This window comes from Lissotriton helveticus, chromosome 1_1 (assembly GCF_964261635.1).
Source record: "Lissotriton helveticus chromosome 1_1, aLisHel1.1, whole genome shotgun sequence".
NCBI classification, from domain to species: Eukaryota; Metazoa; Chordata; class Amphibia; order Caudata; family Salamandridae; genus Lissotriton; species Lissotriton helveticus.
The window spans coordinates 727,567,315-727,584,934 of record NC_136057.1 but is presented as its reverse complement, the minus strand read 5'-3'; the positions used below and the strand labels follow the sequence as shown (position 1 = coordinate 727,584,934).

The window sequence follows — 17,620 nt, the reverse complement described above, 5'->3', positions numbered from 1 at the left end:
GACAGGTTCAAATCTGCCCTGATGGACTACCATCAGCAAACTTGGGAAACCAAGAGGAAGGCCCTAGCTGAACGCATCGATGCCAGCTACAACAGCAGCAAAGAAATGTAACTCAAGAACTGTGCACTGAGCTCTCAAACCTTTTCTCTAGGAGAATCATAGCCACATATAACAACTTTGCCACCCAACTGGACCCTAGATACCTTGCAGCAGGTCTACTAATATCAAACAAAGGAATCACCCTGGCCTTATGGAAAGCCATCGTAATGGAGGACACCACAACAATCAAAGACCATGCAAGCTGGGGCCTCGCCATACCCTTTCCCCACTATGCCTACAAGAGGGGCTACAACAAGGACTCCATCCCAATCAGTGAATCTCCCACTCTCATCCTCAACATCTCCATCAACACTGCCACCATCCCAGAAGCGTTGAAGCACGCAGCATTCAACAATCTCCTGAAGAAGCTCTCAGCAGACCCAGCCAAGCTAGCGAACTGCTGTTGCATATCCCTTCTATGATTCCTCCAACAAAAAGCCATCAAATTATGCCTCCCTGACTGCCTCATCAACCACCAGCATCTGGATGCCTCGTAATCAGAATTCAGTTCAAACCACAGTACAGAGACAGCCATCATCGCAGCAACAGACAACATATAGATGTTACTTGACAGAGGTGAACCCATAGCCCTTATCCTCCTTCACCTCTTTGTGGCCTATTAAGCATTCTCCCATCCCTTCCTGTTCAGACTACACACGACTGGCATCCAAGGACCTACCCTCCGATGGATCTGCATATTTCATTTTGGAACGATCCAAACAGTCAACAGTGTCCTACCCCTCAGAAGCCTGTAAATTCATTTGTGGAGCACCACTTGATTACTCACTAAGCCCCCCCCTATTTAACATCGACATGACTCTGCTTGTAGACGTCATCTAAGCACACAGCATGAACATCCTCACCTATGCCAACGATACACAACTGATATTGTCCCTCTCAGACAAAACACCTAGCACAGGGAACAACATCTACTTCCACATCACCCCATCTGGATGAGGTTCAGCTGGTCTAAGCTGAGCATAGATAAGACCGAAGTGGTGATCTTTCGAAAGGATGCCTCATTGTGGGACTCCGCCCTACGGCCTGCACACCTTGGGCCCACCTCTAGTCCATGAGCATGAACCTTAGGCTCTTCATCCACAGCAACCTGGACATGTCCACCTAGGTCAACATCATTGCCACCTCCTGCTTCATGCTTCCACACTCTGAAGATGTTAAGAAAGATCTTCAATTGACTACAAAACAACACTTATCACCTGCATACTAGACCATGTGAACTCCCTCCATGCATGAATCAACAATCAACACACAAAAAAACCACAGACTGTCCAGAACACTGCAGTGAGACGTGTCCTTAGCTTAACATGGCGATCTGCATCACACCACACCCGAGGAACTCCACTGGAAACCATTATTAAGCATGCACCTTTCAAGCTTTTCACCCACACATACAAAGCACTTAACATCACAGGCACATACTACCTGAATAGTTGCATGTATTTCCACCAACCCTCCAGTTACCTCTGCTGAGCCGGTTTCTCACTCACACATGTCTGACGCACACATATGTCAAGCCTTCTCATGCATCACTCCTACAGCGTGGAACAACATCAATACCCCACTGTCATTTCTTGAATTTCACAAGAAGTTGAAGACATTACTCTTCAAGTAAGTCCCCCTGAGACTAGCCTTACACACCTGCTAAGCATTAGAATATCCTCACGGGTGACTATGTGCTATAAAATACACATAACATTACATACTGCACTTTGAGTGAACATTAGGGCGGGATTAACATGATGGGCTTTGTTGGCGTAGCTCACAGCATGGGCACCTGTTTTATGCACCTGAAGTCCTTAAAGTCAGTTCATTTAAACTGATATGTTGAACAGAACTTCTCTTCTAAACAATATAACTTGAAAACAATGAGCAAGCTTTGTCTCTTATTGTTTCTGTTCTGCACTGTCTAAATTAATGCATAACTCTGCAAAATATCGGGTAAAACAGATGCTCAGCTCTTCCCTGCACCAGCAAGGCTCAACATGATAGATCCCCTTGTCGTACTTCAGCTCATTTTAAGCTAAAGAGTAGGAGCTGCTGTTTGTTCCGATTTCTTTTCAGGTTACTGCTATTTTGATCCCGCTACGATCCATGAAGGCTTACAAAAACACTCCACACACTGGCTCTTTCACAATGACAGAAAAAAAGCAAGCATAATGCAGAGGGTAGTGAATTAAAAGCCACAAATCTGCTCTCTCATTGTGCTGTGGGGAGCAAGTTTGAGGACGGGGATGGTGCAAAGCATGTTGTGTCTTGAAACCAGATAAACTCCTTCATATAACAATGTTAACCAAAAGCATGTGCACAAGAAATATTAAACTGCCTACTGTAAGTCTACAATTGCTATATCATCCCCCAATCTGTAGTAACCCTTCTTTTTGATATGCCATTGTGTTATATAACCAAATGACATAACCCAACAAAGCCATAAGCCTTACTTAGCTAAGTTCTTGAGGCCGTTGAGACTGTCTGAGTCAAGCTTTGTGATCTGGTTTCCATCGAGGTGAAGTTCGGTGAGAGAACTTGGTAGACCTACAATAGAAATGTAACACACATTTTAAAATATCAGCACATTATGACCTTTATCACATTTATCTTTCTAGGATAGTTTATTTATAATCCATTACATGCTTATTTTCAATTTGGATGGGCAGGCCAGCAAATATTAGAATCTTCTATGTCAAGATCCTTGGTTTAAGATGGACATTAGGTGAATGAAAATGGAATCCGAGGCAGCCATTTTCTGGGCAAACACGTTTCTGTCTTTTCTCCCATTACAATGAAAAATTGTCCAAATTGGCAACAAATTGAACCAGTTAGGGATGTGAATGTTGGACATTACTTTCTAGCCCTATTCACATGTTGCAGGTCTTTTCTTCTGCCTTTTTAGATTGCTTCGCCTTCACACGTCCCCATGTTGTCCTAATTTAGGAATACTGTATATCACTCTAAGCAACTATGAAGTGCTATCATGAAACTTAGGGATGCCATTGAATGTAAAGTATATGCTTTTAGTGTTGCTTGGATTTTTCATAAAAAGAGCTTAGGATGAAGGAGAATGTGTCTTCCATTTATTTCTATGAAAAGCATTACCTTCCCCATAAAAGGCACAACAGATCAGAAATGTAGCCTTAAACAAAGAGAAAAAGTACAGAGTACTTGGTCATAAAAACAGAATCACTTTTTTTTAATTTCATAAGTATCCTGGCAATCACATTTTGCAAGTGTTGCAATCGCGTCAAGGATTATTTATGTAAAAGCGTTAAAAGGATTTTTCATTATTTAAGTGGGAGGAAACAGGAGAACTTTGAGTCCCCCATAAATTGTAACACCTTCCAGGGGTACTTTTTAGAAAAAGTAAAGACCATCATCCTGGAAATAAAGAGTAGTGTAGTGAATAGTGCTACTATACACTCTGGTGACCCCAATCCTGTTCACTGCTCTATAGTACAATTCCCTGAGCTGGATGAGTTGAGCCTAGAGCAGTTGATGGGTAAAATTAAATCCGGTTCCCCAGCGGACCCTTGTCCCCCGAGTGTTTTTCGTGTGGCACGTCCTCTACTGGAAGATCGGATTATCTCTCTCCTTAATAGGTCTCTAGATACAGGGTATCTACCGGACGAACTTAAGGAGGCTCGAGTTAGGCCCCTGTTAAAGAAACCAGGCGCAGACCCGGCTGTTCTGAAGAACTACAGGCCAATTTCCCAGCTGCCTTTCCTCTCAAAGATCTTAGAACAGCACGTGCTGAAGTCCATTTCCCTGTACCTGGAATCCCATGGTCTACTACAATGAGCGGCAGGCAGGGTTCCGAGCGCATCACAGCACCGAGTTAGTGATGCTCTCGGTGCTGGATGAACTAAGAGGCATGGCTGACAGCAAGAGGCCGAGCGCTCTGATTTTATTAGATCTATCAGCGGCGTTCGATACTGTCAGCCATGACCTGCTCCTGGAAAGATTGGAGGCCTTTGGGATCAGAGGCCTAGCCTTTAAATGGCTGCAATCCTTCCTCCTGGGAAGGACACAGAGGGTACAACTGGGGGACTTGACTTCAGAGGTGGGGACCTTCGAGTGCGGGGTACCACAGGGCTCCGCATTGTCCCCACTTCTGTTCAATCTCTACCTACAACCCCTGATTGCATCCTTGGCCAACATGGGCTGCAGAGTTTTTAACTATGCTGACGACACTCAGCTTGTGCTGGGTGTCGATAATACAGAGGCAGCTCAAATTCAAGCCCAGAATATCTTGAGGTACACCGTAAGATGGATGACGGAAAACCTGTTAAAGATTAACCCGGATAAGACCGAGGTATTGGTAATACCATCTACCACCTCACCCTGGAGCGATCTGTACTGGCCTTCGGAGTTAGCTTAGCCCCAAAGCCAAGTGCGAACGTAAAGAGCTTGGGGATTAAACTAGACTGTGACCTGTCAATGTGCAGCCAAATATCTTCCTTTGTGGGAAGCTGCACGAATATCATCAGGCAACTGAGAAAGTTAGCTCCCTTTCTCTCTCAATCTATGTTGCGCTCAATTGTAGCAGCGACAGTCATCTCAAGGATTGACTATGGGAATGCCCTCTATCTTGGCCTCCCAAAAACGCTGACCAACAGAATACAGGTCGTGATGAACGATGCCGCACGACTGATCTTTGGATTATCTAGAAGAACGAATGCCTCCCCTCTACTACAGAATCTTCATTGGCTCCCTCTTAGTGAGAGGGTAGAATTTAAGAGCCTATGCAGAGCCCATAAGGCGATCTACGGTCATGCTCCTGTCTATATTAAAGATCGCCTGGAGGTGTACTGCCCAAAGAGAACACTTAGATCATTGGATTCCCAGCTGCTGGTCTGCCCCCGTTACAAATTGGTAACCAAGGGAGGGAGAGCCTTCTCTGTACTGGCCCCCCAACTATGGAATAAGTTGCCTGAGGGGTTTCGCAGGGAAGCGAATCTCCTGCGGTTTAGAAAACTGTTGAAAACACTACTGTTCGGTAGAGCCCTAAGCGTAATGTAAACTGGTAGCTATGTCTCTCTGATCTGTTGAGCCAAGTTATTGTAATAACATCGATTTCCGAGCGCTTAGAGACCTGCAGGTGATTGGGCGCGTTATAAATCCAAACTAACAATAATAATAACAATAACAATAACACAGACACATAACCCAGCACTACTCAGCCCCTCAGAATGAGTGGTGTGGATAATAAGCTGGTTTCCCCACCACATAGTTACAGATACTTGGGGCACTGCTAAAATCTCGCCCATTACGAGTTCGACTCTGGCTGGGGGTCCACTAACAAAAGGGGGTAATCTGTAATTCCAAATCCAATTTCACAGTGATTCTTCATTTTGTGCCGGACTATAAGCTGGATATTTCATCTTCTTTTAGCAACAGAATTCTCCAGGTGAACACTAAGAGATCAGCAGTGTTTCTACACATCTCATAATTCTGATGGAGACTGTAACTGCTGTTACTAACTGTTAGACCTGTCAACCTTAGGTTGGTCTTCCCCCAAACATTTTGCCTTACTCCTCCTACTTTTTGTTGAATTTATACTGTTTTAAACTGCCATTGTGGCGTGGCAAAAATAAACCTTTTTAATATATAAGTCACCCCTAGTGTAGGCCCTAAAGAGCCCAGAGGGTAAGGTGCAATTTTTTCAAAAAGTAGGACACAAAACTTTACTTTTTACATTTCCTGGTAGTGAAAAACTCTTAAACTATTTTTCATTACTGCAAGGCCTACCTTTCCCATGGGATAGCATTGAAGTTACTTTATTACATTTAAAAAGCTCTAATTTCCAAATTGGAGCATCTAGCCAGTTCATGTTTGGAGTCTTTGGAATTATAATGAAAGACCCTGTTTTATGGTAAAATTGGATTTTAAATTACAATTTTGAAAATGCCACTTTTAAGAAAGTTGGCATTTTCCTGCCTTAGCCATTTAGTGTCTGTAGCATTCCCTGGGGTCACATGACTGGGTGTAGCTGAGAGTTTGGCTTTGTGCATTCCTCCCAGACAGCCGCACACAATATAGAGCTTAGGTGTGCTTGGATGGGCCACTATTGTCAGGATGGGAGGGCAGAGCTGGGTGCACCCCTACTTACAATTAATTAGACTGTGTCGTGACTCCACACAAAGGGTTTTTATAACCCCTGTAGTTAGTCTGGAGCCAGAGCAGGGGAGGCAGGAAGCCCTGGGCTGCAAAGTTAAATCTCCAGAAACTCACTTTAAAGCCCAAACTGGGTAAACATTTTAGACCTCAGACACCAACTCTTCAATACGCTTCGGGACCTGTGGATACTCTGCTAGGTAGAAGTACTGCTGGGTTGCTGAAAAGACTGACAATCTTCCTTACTGCTGCTTTGTAGGACTGCTGCCTGTTACCCTCTTGCCTGGGTGTGAAGGACAGGACCAGCATCTATAGAACGCAAAACATCAGAGTGACTCCAAGGTCTACTTGTCTGGCATCATGACTAGAGCCTAAGAGACAGAAGGCTCCAACAACCTTGAACCCACCATCTGTGAGTCTTGTCTTGCCAAGTATTTTCCCCCCAGTCCTGGACCCTCAGAAGTGGGCCTGAGGATGCTTTGCCAGCCCATTTTTGGATCTACCAGAACCAGTGCATCACTGCTGCAAGGTTTCTCCCAGCGCAAGTACTCCACATTGTCCTCCAAGCAGTATTAGAGATGCTGCTGTGTGAAGCTTCACCAACGCAGGCCCTCACACCACAAACCCCTTATCGATGGCATCTTCAAGAACACCGCAGGTGCTCTTCTGAACCTACACATCTCCTTGACTGTGCAATGCATCCTCGATGCTGGACTTTGAATAGTGAGCCCTTGCAATACAGCCCGACAGCTCCACGGAAACTGATACATCGCCTGGGCTGCACAATGCATCTTCGACTCAAAACCTCCTGTTAGAAATGGGGGTCTCTAGTTGGCAGGGGTAGGTGTCTTTGTCAAATAGGGACCCTTGCTTCTAGTCAGGATAAGGGGGATACACTCCTAAAATAACCCCTGTCCACCCTCTTGGTAGCTTGGCATGAGCAGACAGGCTTATCTCAGAGACAGTGTTTAAAGCATTTGTGGACACATACAGTAATACAGTAAAAACACTACAAATGGACACCATGCCAGTTTAGAAAAATAAGTATTCTTTATCTAAACCAAAAAAAGATAGAACGACAAAGATCCACAATTCAGTATCAAACATTTCCGTAAAAATCGGTTATTCACTCAAATCAAGCTTGTAGCAACAAATAACCTGGAGTCATTATGATGTTGTGACAGATGAAAATCCCAAACAACAGCACCGGCCGCTAGGTGCACGGCATCGGGCCCGGAGTCTAGCAGACCCACAAAGAACAGCACCTTGTAATTGCTGAAAGCAAAGACGGTGCAAGGTGTCATGGAGGTGATGCTTCTTTGGCGCCTGCGGCCTTGGTTCCTTACGGCCCCAGGGTAGGTGATGCTTCTATTCCTTACAGCAGCGCTGGGGAGCTGAGATGTCGGTTCCTTACTTTGTTGGGCAGGTGATGTTACGGATAGCGGCGAGGCGGGGGTTCCTTACGACGGTGCAATGTCAATGGATTCAGGAATCACCCACGTCAAGGATTGGCTCCGCAGGTTTGTTGTGGCTGGCAAAGTAATGATCATCAGTGAAGTCGGGGCTGCGGTGCGAGTCAGGACATTGTGTCATGGACGTCACAAGCGGTGTACTCGGCTCCGGTGCAGGCAGCGGCGTCGTTCACGGGCGTTGGTGTTGCAATTTCCTTCTGTAGCAGTTGAAACAGCAGTTCAAGATGCAGAGAGGCAGAAGGGATGAAGTATTTGTTTCCCTGAGACTTCAGAACAGGAGGGAAGCTCAGTTTCAAGCCCTTGGAGATCTTTTCTCAGAGCAGGTGACAAAGAAAACAGCAAAGTCTTTTTCTCCTTTCCTTGGCAGCAAGTAGCCACTGCAGGCCAACTCCAGATAGCAAACAGCACAGGGGCAGTATTCCTCCTCAGCTTATCTGGCTCTTCTCCTTGGCAAAGGTTCCTCTTGATTTTCCAGAAGTGATCTAAAAGTCTGGGGTCTGGGCCCCCTTTTTTATACACGAACATCCTTTGTTCTCTGAAGGCAGAGAGTGTCTGTACCCAGCCAAAACCAGTTCTGTCCTCACTGGTGCAACTTCCTGGCAGGAGGTGGAGACAGCATTGTTGAAAGCATACCCGGTCCATTCAGGTGAAAACGAAATCTCCTCCCCATACCCTAAATGCAGCCCAGGTCTATTCAGCCCAGCCCTGACTCATCAGACTTCTGGAGCCACTGCCCTTCTCCAGCCCTTGTCATCCAAAAGCTAGACATGCAATACACAAAGCTACCAGAGGCACACTGGATGGTTAGGCTAGAAAATACCTACTTTCTAAAAGTGGTATTTTGAAACATAGAATGTAAAAATCACACTCACTAAAATATGCACTTTAACATTCTGAGTTTAGGCATACTAAACTTTATTTTCCTATCTTGTTCCCAGGGTCAGTTATGTTTAGAAGATGCTATAAACAAACTCCCCATTCTGGCCTATGGGAACAATTAGCCTTGCAACAGTGAAAAACTAAATTGGCAGTATTTCACTATCAGGGCATGCTACATACATCAGGGCATGTCCTACCTTTCACATAAAATGCACCCTGGCCACAGGAGTACCTTGGGCCTACCTTAGGGGTGACTAATATGTAGAAAATGGAAGGTTTAGGGACTGGCAAGTGTTGGCACTTGCCAAGTCTACATGGCAGTCCCAGACTGCACATAGGCTCTGCAATGGCAAGCCAAAGTCAAATTTTACAGGCTGATTCTGTGGGTGGCTAAATCAGTGTTGCAGCCCACTAGCTGCATTTGATTTACATGCCCTGGGCACACACAGTGCACTGTACTACGGTCTGAAAAGTGAATCAAATAAGCCAATCATGGATTCACTCATCCATACAACAATTTAAAACAGGGAGCACTTGCACTTTGGCACTGAACAGCAGTGGCAAAGTGCCCAAAGCATCTAGACCAGCAAAAACGCAGGAGGCAACAGCAAAAAATGGAAGGGAGACCCACGCCAAGGTGCCAAGTCTAACAGCAGGTGTATGTTTAAAGAAAGGGTTTGGGAATTTTTAATGGTTGGGGTACAGCATACACTCAAGATAGGGATAGGGTTAGGGCTAGTGGAACTAGGGTTAGAGTGAGTTTAAATGAGGGGGACAAAGAATCATTTATATTGCAGATTATTTTTTGCAAGCAGGTTTGTTGTGGCTGGCAAAGTAATGATAACTAAGCCTTACTGCCTGCACCTGTGCACACTAATAGATGTTAATCATCCCCCCAAGAATATGAGGGGAGAGTAATAAACAGCCTTTATTGCCGTACAAGTAAGTCACAAAGGCAGAACACCACATCCAACCCTCCTGAGTTGAGAATTCTTGTTATAATCTTACTCCTTACTTTAACATTGTTTTACATCTAAATTACATTAGAACTGTCCCCTTTTCACATTTATTTCAACCCTTGATGCCTTACCTTGGTATGCTCCACACTGATTGGAATGGTGATATAGATTAAATTAGTTTTACCTTACCTGCACTCTGCCACCTCTTTTCACAACTATTCTACTCTCCCTCAGTTCATGGTGATTGTGCTCTGTGGAGGCTGCAGCAGCAATTCTTGCATCAGAAGCGTCTCTCAGTTTTATTCTGTGTTGCTGTTACGATAGTCCCTTATTTATTAGTTCCTTCCTGGCCTCCTGTTTCTTTGCCCTAATTCACCCCTTCTGTGTCTTTGGTACATACCTGAGATGCTTTAGTATCTTGTCACCTGAATGTTCTACCTTGGTCAGTTGAAGCCTGGTGGCAATTTTCACTGGATGCCTCTAGTGGCTCTGCAATTACACAAATAAAAACCTTTGCATGCCTTTTGGCATAATTCTATAAAATACAGCACTGGTGAAGAGTAATCATTGTTTATGTGACAAAGACAGTGGCTGGCAACCACCACGCCTCAAATCCCTGTTCTTCAGGGATATTCAGGGAAGCTGTGCCACCATCCAGTCAAGTTACAGAGATGAGCCTACGCATTTACAGATAGGAACTAAACCTGCCATTGTTTTGAGTAAAGCAATAAACTGCAAAATTAGAGTGAAGTTTTGTACTTCATGCCACTGGCTCTGGTAAGATTGTCATCTGCATCGCGCCTTGAATGTAACAAGTACATTTGTTGATAAAATCCTTTCTTGCAGCTCCCCAACAATCGTAGGATTTCTTCCCTGTGCACCTAACCTTACTGTCTCCACTCATTGTCTACACCCTGTGATGGATAAACGGCAGGGTGTGACGTGCTTGTCACATTTACAACCTGCACACAATTATGAAGGTGTCGTTTTTCTCTATTACAGCCTAATGAGGAAAGCCAAGGGTATCAGTTGCTGAATGCTGTTGTATGTGCTAATTTCTTTTGACTATCAAGCATTACTTGTTGGTGGCTAGTGAAACAGCTGACTATCCAATCAGTGCAAATCTCTGCTGCTATATCACCTTTGTAGGTTTGTTTACACTTGGAACCTGAAAGGTGCTCCATCTAGAATATTGTATTGCAGTTCCTTCTTGTTCTCCACGTCTTACCCTCTGCAAAATTGTTTTTTTCTATCGTAGTATCTACTAATTTCTTAGAACCTTATCATGGCTGAATTTAATTTAATGACTTAGAAACATATTTTGGCAGCAAGGTTAGTACTGTTAAGTTATATCGCTGTTTTGTGGGGCATGTCCAACAACTGTATGTGATACCCTTCCTAGAGATCAACTAGACCGAGACACCAATAACCTAGGATCTAGGAGAAGTTACTGTCAAAACACCCAGATATGAAGGTATCAACAGCTGTAACTGAAAGCCTTGAGCGCACTGTTGATTGTAGCAAAGAAGAAAACATCTAGTGATCAGTAGAAATGTGCTATTAAAGCTGATGGAAAGATCAACGGGACATGATGTACATCTACAAGCTTCCACTTAACAAACTAAGATTTAATGTGGATATCCCACAGCTCAAATATTTTCAATGAAGGAGACATTTTGCCCATGTTTGCATAGAAATTACTAACAGACAACTGGTTTGTATTGAATGTCTAGACGGGGCAACAAATATGATTTTCCAAGTAGGAAACAATGACATTTACATGGAGCCTTCCAGTTGTATGCTAAAGGTAGACAGGCTGGTGGTTAGAGTTTTTGTATATTCCTGTTCCTCATGCACACTAATGGTTAAAATGATACACTAAAACTTCTGACATTTGCCTTTTAGTATATTGCGAAAATCCCAGTCTCCTAGATGGAATGTGGGTTATGCACATTTAATTCAAAGCGAGGTTTGTGGTTGGGAAGGTATATGTAGCTAAACATGGCTGAAGTTTCATAGTAGGTCTAATTAATTTCTGCTCCTCTCTGAACCAGTTATTTACTGATAAGATTGGAAAACTGACATGTAATTTTTTTAATCCTGTGGTAGATGCCTTTTATATTCACACTGTAGATAGATCGCATTTACTATCTAGTCCTGTGCCTCTATCAGAGTTCACCTTGCTATATCCATATATGTGGTCTGGATTGCCCTCTTCCAGTTCCCTCTGGATTCTGGTTGTTTTTATCTTCCCCCAGGGTCTCACCACCCCAAATGATTTATTTTCCTACCTGGTATGTTACTTGTATTCTTCAGCATTTCTTATGGTAGATATATTTTCTAATTTTCTTATTTTATTTTTCTATCACTCATCCCTTTCTTTGCCTTACTATATCTTCCCCTCTTTTCTTATTCTTGCATCTCCCCAGCTCTTGTTATGATCTTCAACTGTTCTCTACATTTTACATTGTGTTCTCTCTCTTCCTTTTTCCTACTAATAGTTTCCTATGTACAGTTTTTCATTAAAGTACAGATTTTTGCGACTCTTTATGTGTACATTGTAGGGGGTACATTTTAATTTGTTTTCTATGAGTTTACGTGCAATTAGTTGGAATTTTAAAGGGTTCGGTTCACCCATCAAATGACAAAGAGAACTAACTAATTTAGCCAAATAAAATGCTGACATTGCTGTGTTACAACATCTTTGTAAAAAAGACCTTAGATGTTGCATTAATATAACAAGAATTTGACCAGGAAGGTATTGGTTTATATTGAAGTTACCAGTTAATAAGTTACAGCTTATTGTATTTAATGTATATGCTCCTAGATATTTTGATAAATAATTATGACCCATTATTACACACCAATTGATGTCTATCACTGATGAATATTGAATTTTTGGTGGTGACTGTGACTTCGTAATTCATCCTTTTTTGTACCGCTCCTCTAAATCTGCTTTTGTTCCTTCCTCCATCCACAAACAATTCACCTCAACCATCAAACAAGGAGGCCTTATAGATTCCTGGAGACTATGCAATCCCTTTTAAAAAGAGTGTACATTCTTTTCTTATGTCCATTCCACTTAATGCAGGATAGATCACACGTTCCTCTCTAAAGCCAATATCAATTTACCTTACATGCTTATATTGGTACTATTTTAATTTCAGATCATGCTTCAGTAACCTTAGATCTAGATTTTCTCACTTCTCTGATAAAGACAAGACATTGACACTTTAATACTTCCCTTTTATTAGAAAACCTTTACACAATGTTTGAAATATTGTATAGGTGAATTCTTTACATTGAATACAAATCTGGATATGTCTTTGCAAATCAGCTGTGATTCCATCAAAGTTGCCTCTAGGGACTTTATTATGACTTTTGTCTCAAACAAAAAGAAAGCAACTTTAAGAAATGTCTTAGATATCATGAAAAGTTTCAAAACATTAGAAAACTCCTACTTATCCAAATCTAAGACATGCTTGGACAAATTAGTAAAATTCAAATCTTAATTTAATAAACTCTCCAGGGAACATGCTGCCTCCTGTCTTCTTAAATCCAGTGGCAAATGTTAAGAAGCCCAGAATAAAGTAGGCAAACCTTTGGAAAACTATCTTAAAGTAAAAAAAAAAATCATGTCAAAATAGGTACTGTGTTTAAAGACTACAATATCTTGGCCACATTTACGAAAATACTATAAAAATCTCTATACACTAGAAAACAATCCTCTTCAAACTGACATCAATTCAAACCTTTTCTCTATTTGTAAAGAATTTGATGTAAATACCATCTTTGCTTCTCTTAAGTGAATATCTCAGTGCAGGACATTTGCACTGCAATCAACTTTATTAAAAAAAGACAAACCCCTGGCTCTGAAGAGTTTCCCATTGAATTTTATCTTGATTTCTCCAAAGTGTTACGTCCAAAATTACATCATCTATTTACATTCTATGCCTCTTCAAAACCGCCTTTGGCACTCGAAAAGATTCTTTAATCTTTTGTATTTATAAAGAAAATAAAGACCCTAGATTATGTAAACATTACTGGCCAATTTCCCTTGTCAATTCTGATTATAAAATGTTTACTAAAATTCTTGTTTTATGCCTGGTTCCGTCTCTTCTAAATTTAATTGGCAGGGAAGAATCTAGATTTGTTAAATGCACCATGCTTTTCTTTGACATTTTTAACAAACCCAAATCATATAAACATTCATTAGCCACTATCTCCCTGGAGGCAAAAAGGTCCTTTGACCGTATGTATTAGAGTTTTATTTTTTTCTACTCTTACTTTAGTTTTGGGCAAAGATTTATTCATTTAGTCTATCTTTTATTTTCATCTCCTAAAGTATCAATTTTTGTTAATAGGTTCATTTCTACCTTTTTTTTCAGAGATAGCAGTTTACGCTGGTGATATTCTCTTATGTATGTTCCCCCTGATTCCTCCCTGCAGCCATTTTTGGACACAGTTTCTACTTTTGCCTCACTTTCGGGTTATAACTCTAATTCGGACAAATGTGAGATTCTCCCTCTTAATAAATGGTGTTTTAAACATGATTTCTTATCATCTGATTTTCTTTAAATACGGTAAAAAATAAGTATTTGGTTATTTGGTTTACCGATACCTCAAACTAAACAGTTTCTCTTAATTCTACTACCCTTCTTACAACTCTACCTACCCTTACCTCCAAATGGCATCCATTGTTTGTCTCATGATGGGGTAGGTTGGTTCCCATCATCCTGTTCTATCTATGTGCAATCCCAATTAATATTCAGTCTTCTGTTTTTATTACAATGTATGCTATCTTAACTGCTTTCTTATGGAACAATAAAAACCTCTCAGGAGATTACAATCTAATAGACTCCAAAGAGGAGTAAGCTTCTCTGCATTCCAATCATATCATACTGCTTTCTTTTTTTAACCATCTGCCCTTAACCAACAAGATGAATTCACAAATATGTCCCCCTTATGGAAAGATTTAGAGTTATTTGTTATTCATCCTCTCTTCTTCAGAATTTATGACATTCAGTCACTTCAGTCACTGTCCTTTTTCCAGCTTGTAGACTATTATGTCCAATATATATCACTACCCTTTCAGTCATTGATCAATTTCTTCATCCCTCCATTTATCACAATAAACTAATCAAACTTAATAATAGAACTGTCTTTTGAAAATGCTTGTGAGCAAAAGGTTTAAAATGGACCTATCAATTATTTCTGGATCATTCTTTTATCTCCTTTTCTCAACTTCAATCCACCTTTAGAATCCCTAGGTCTTTTAAAAAAAATGTCATTCCCTGATCCTTGTCATTTCCAATTCCTAGTCTTCCCTTGGTTCAATTACTACATCTACATATAAAGCTTCCCCACCACAACCCTAGCTCTCAGTCTTTTTCTACAGCATTCCGTAGTTATAGTATCCTTCCTACCTTCCCTGATATTAGACAAAAAGCAGTACTGGCGTTACAATGGGTAACTGATTTATATACCTCTTTCCCCACTTTATGGAAAACAATATGGCTCAAGATATGTAAACCTCTTGGGCTGCCAACACAACTCAAAATCTATTTTTCATATACAACAGACTTATGGTTACCCTGGTTATCCTACACAAACCTAATTCCACAATTCCATTATTTTGCTGGTCATGTAATCTCTCTTTTTCAGACATAAAACACTAATCAATTCTATTTTTTTTCATACACACATAAATTTCACCTTTTCCAATTTTGTTTTTAGGAAGCCTTTTGGATAATTTGAATGATTGTGTGTTTAATGTGCAAATTGTAGATTTACTAATTGCAGTTGCATTGCAACAAATAAAAAAATATTAGAAAAATTCTCTTGATATATCCGTTCAAGCATGGTGATATGGTGTATGTTATCACACACTGGATAGAATATATACCACCCCAATTACGCACTATCAAAAGAAACATTCTTTCGTCACCAGTGTCATTTCTTCTTGATTCCTACACTTTAACTGCTATCTTACATCAACCCTTAACCGAAGAAGTCTCTAAGTGTCCTTTACTTCTCTGTTGGCTTAATTGATTTGTGTACCAATATTTTATTCCATTCAATTATTTCATTATCAAATTTACTCTATACTGTTGCTATTTTGACATTTTGTATCGAATTCTTTATTCATTATATACAATGTGTTTGTGCTACATATTCTTACTTTCTCGCTTTCTTTTCACATTTTTGTTGATATATAGGTAATTTATTAAACTTATCAAAAGACATCTTAATGTACTCATTGCACTGTTGACTCATCAGATTGTAAACTTGTATAGTTCTTTATTTAATAAACTCTATATTTAAACTCAAAATAGGGGTTTACCTTGCCAGCCTTGAATCAGATCACCTCATTAAGTACTAAATTAGGTCCACCTCTGGTTCTCTGTCCCCCTGATGTTATTCACAAAGTTGCTCCTACAGTTGCCCTGATTCTGCATCATCTTTGTAATTCATGGCTGTAGGAAGCTGCTGCTCCAGTGCTTAGAAAAGATCATTGGTAGCAGCCTTACTGAAATACTAAATCTTTGGTGGCCGTTTATGTATTATTTAACTTGTGCCCTACCTTTCTCCTATCACTACCGCAAACAATGTAGAGAAAAAATTAAATAATCAACTCTGACATCATATTAATTCACATTCTGTTCTGGGTTCTTCTCAATCATGTTTTTGTCCTTTTCATAGTAGTGTCTGCATTGCTTGCCTTAACAGACAACCTGCAGAGGATCCTAGATCAGTGCATTTACCACTGGATTCAAGCATGTGCTAAATAGTTGTGGATTTGGAACTATTTCCTCTGGAAGGGGGAAAACGTGAGATTAGACCGGTCACATGTCATTCCACATTCCAAGAGAGGGAACGATCTTGCAATCCTCATTTTGTAATGCAGAGACACCACCTGTCAGTGTTAATTCCATCCCCTGAGATCTCTCCTCTGAGAGCTGGAAATGTAAGCCCAAATACCACAGAACTGTAGGGGAAAAAACATGCCTGTCAGTTTGTTTATTTTTCTAATTTTCTGTGGTTGTTAGGGCTTACATTTCCACTTTTACAATGAAAAGGAAGGGTTTCCAGAGCATCTTATGCTGAACGAGCTAGTGCTGCAGCCTTCAAAGGAGCACCAGCACCTCAGAATGAGGATGATTTGTGGCGCACCTCGACAAGGCATGCAAGCAGAAGCAGGGAGCGTACTTCTACAGAATGCTCCTTTTGGCAGTCAGCACTTTTATCAATAGGCTGAAACTGGAGCCTTCTATATGGCCGTCTCCCAGTCTTCCATTCTGGTTGCTAATTAAACATGAATCAATTCATTGCAGGTGATTCTTAGAAGAATCATTTGTAACAGTGATCAGTGCAAGTGTGCTTCTTTAATTTCATATATATACAACAGGTTATTTCAGATACCTTGAGAGAGAGATGCACCCTTCCAGACTTTTTTTCAAGAGAAGTTTCTCAGCACTCAAATATCTCTCTGGTCCTCTTTACGGTATATGTGCAGTCATTGGTGGGTGTGCACAAATCACAAGGAGCTGACATTTCTCATTGATCCTCACAGCACAGAATTCCATGTGACCCTTGATGGAAATGGCATCCAATAGCTTTCCCATATCTCTCAAACAATTAACCCTGCACAAGAATGGATTAATGAAAATATTTTGCACATCACTGTCAGAAAGTATTCTTGACTGAGAGTACATCGAGAGCATTTTTCAATCCTTTTCGAATCCAATCTAAAAGGCTATAAAATGATGTAATTTCCAATAATTTTCAAGTCAGTCTTTTCATTCTCCAAAATTGTATTTGAATTTCCAGTTTGGCACATATTTAATGATCCTAAATAAAAAAAGGAGTGTAACATTCCTGAAGTAATCCAAAATTGTACATGCCTCACAAAGCTTAGGGGTGGTGAGAATCAAAAAAACTCAGCTGTCTTTTATAATCTTTTAGTAGCCACACAGGTATTGACGATGTCAGGGCTAAATGCTATGGTTAGTTTTATTATAGGCTACCTGGCTCCAACAACAGATTATCACAAATGTTACAGTTTTCAATACAAATGAAGAT

At 40.9% G+C, this 17,620-nt stretch overlaps 1 protein-coding gene across 1 annotated transcript in view; it reads right to left on the bottom strand.

The window, feature by feature from the left end:
* The window catches only part of DCN (decorin), a 390,395-nt gene that overhangs the window by 106,238 nt on the left and 266,537 nt on the right, over positions 1 to 17,620 (bottom strand). Inside the window, exon 6 of the mRNA XM_078674259.1 lies at positions 2,559 to 2,652. Coding sequence (XP_078530385.1) covers positions 2,559 to 2,652 — 94 coding nt within the window. The remainder of the gene's footprint in view (positions 1 to 2,558; positions 2,653 to 17,620) is intronic.